The following is a 1,818-nucleotide window of genomic DNA, read 5'->3' on the forward strand; positions in this document are numbered from 1 at the left end:
CACCCCCCCCGCCGCCGCCCCGCGGCCGCTGCTGCCGCCCAAGTGCGAGGTAGGTAGGGAGGTGCGCGCGGCCCCTGGCGGCGAGCCCCGGGGGCACCGGGCCGGCGCGGCCACCTGGACACCTGTGGGAGCCAGCACAGCTGGCGTCTGCCCGCAGCCGGCTCGGGCTCTCGGATGCGCACCTGCTTGCGCTGGCCTCAGTGTCCTCACTGTGAAACGAGGGTTGGATCCCTGCAGTTCCTCTGCGCTTTTCCCTAGTTCTGAGGCCGGGTGGGGCTAAGTACCCTAGGCCGGGCCAGCTCAGCCGGCTGATGGAGGTGGGGACTGCTGTGACCTGCGTGTCCCCTCCCCAGCTTTTGCACGTAGCCATCGTGTGTGCGGGCCATAACTCCAGCCGCGACGTCATCACGCTGGTGAAGTCCATGCTCTTCTACAGGTACAGCCAGGTGGCAGTCAGGGAGGGTCCAGGGGCTGGGGCCGCCCCCGCCAGTTCCCCAGTCTCCGGCTTCAGCTTCTCGTCTGTGACACTGCCTTGGAGGGTGGCTGTGAGCTATCCTGAGCCAGGCTTGGCCGAGCCTTTTGGAGAAAATGATGCTCCCACGCCTGAGCCCTTGGGAGAGGGCGTACTGGGCAGTCCCTTGCTGCCTCTCAGGCGCCCATGTGCCCACCTGAAGGAGGCACCCGCTGCACCTGCACTTGGTGACTGACGCCGTGGCCCGGAGCATCCTGGAGACGCTCTAAACCACTCGTGGATGGTGCCCGCTCTGGGGGTCAGCTTCTACGATGCCGATGAGCTCAAGGCAGGACCCCCCTCCCTCTGCACCCCTGCCCAGCTGTGCCCATCCCTCTCCTTCCTCCCAAGGCGTGGGTGGTGAGGAGCAGCCCCAGTCCTACCGAAGTACAAGTCCCTCACTCTGGGGGCTCACCCCTTCTTCCCATGGCGTCACCGAGTCGGTCTGGCACTCACAGGCCCTTCCCTCCTGCAGCCCCAGGTCTCCTGGATCCCCAATAAGCACTACTCGGGCCTCTATGGGCTCATGAAGCTGGTGTTGCCCAGCACCCTTCCTCCTGACCTGACCCGAGTCATTGTCCTGGACACAGATGTCACCTTCGCCTCTGACATCGCGGAGCTCTGGGCACTCTTTGCTCGCTTTTCTGGTGAGACCTGGGTCCGTGCCCTCGCTAGCCCCCTCTCTGCCCGGTACACGCTGTGGTCTCGCCCTGAGCCAGGCTGCTCCTCACGCCCTCCTCTCCCAGACAAGCAGGTGATCGGGCTCGTGGAGAACCAGAGTGACTGGTACCTGGGCAACCTCTGGAAGAACCACAGGCCCTGGCCTGCCTTGGGCCGGGGATTTAACACAGGTGGGGACACGGTGGGGAGGCAGAGGGGTGGGCTGCTGGTCCTTTGGCTCCAGGGGCTAGGCAGCATGCTAGGAACCCCCCAGTAAGAATAGTGCTGCGGAAGGAAGACCGGATGAAGAGCCAGCAGGCAGCTCCAACCTTGGCCCTGCCAGCGGGACACCTGGTCAGCTGGCTTGATCCTTCTGAGCCTGTCTTCCCACCCATTAAATGGGGTGATTTTAACAGCCCCGGGATCACCAGGTGCAAGCAGATGGCTGTGGAGATGCCTTGTGAGCCCCCCTTTCACCCTCAAGAGGAGGATTTCTAAAATCATATGAGAGGCACAGCACCTTGGACAGGGTCCTGACGCCAGGATCTCCTCCCAGCTCAGCCAGCCCAGATCACCGGCACGCTGTGCTAGGGGTCTCCTGTGAACCTGGGACCTTCCCCTGTGGGCCAGCCTCGCAGCGTCACTGC

At 64.2% G+C, this 1,818-nt stretch overlaps 1 protein-coding gene across 1 annotated transcript in view; it reads left to right on the plus strand.

The window, feature by feature from the left end:
* Nucleotides 1-4: 4 nt before the first annotated feature.
* LARGE2 (LARGE xylosyl- and glucuronyltransferase 2) overlaps nucleotides 5-1,818 on the plus strand; it is a gene marked incomplete at its 5' end in the record, with an annotated part of 5,569 nt that continues 3,755 nt past the window's right edge. Inside the window, 6 exon segments of the mRNA XM_006172254.2 lie at nucleotides 5-49; nucleotides 354-436; nucleotides 675-735; nucleotides 738-800; nucleotides 987-1,158; nucleotides 1,258-1,362. Of these exon segments, the coding sequence (XP_006172316.2) occupies nucleotides 5-49; nucleotides 354-436; nucleotides 675-735; nucleotides 738-800; nucleotides 987-1,158; nucleotides 1,258-1,362 (529 nt within the window).

Source organism: Tupaia chinensis, unplaced genomic scaffold, assembly GCF_000334495.1.
Source record: "Tupaia chinensis unplaced genomic scaffold, TupChi_1.0 Scaffold000561_1, whole genome shotgun sequence".
Taxonomy (NCBI): Eukaryota; Metazoa; Chordata; class Mammalia; order Scandentia; family Tupaiidae; genus Tupaia; species Tupaia belangeri.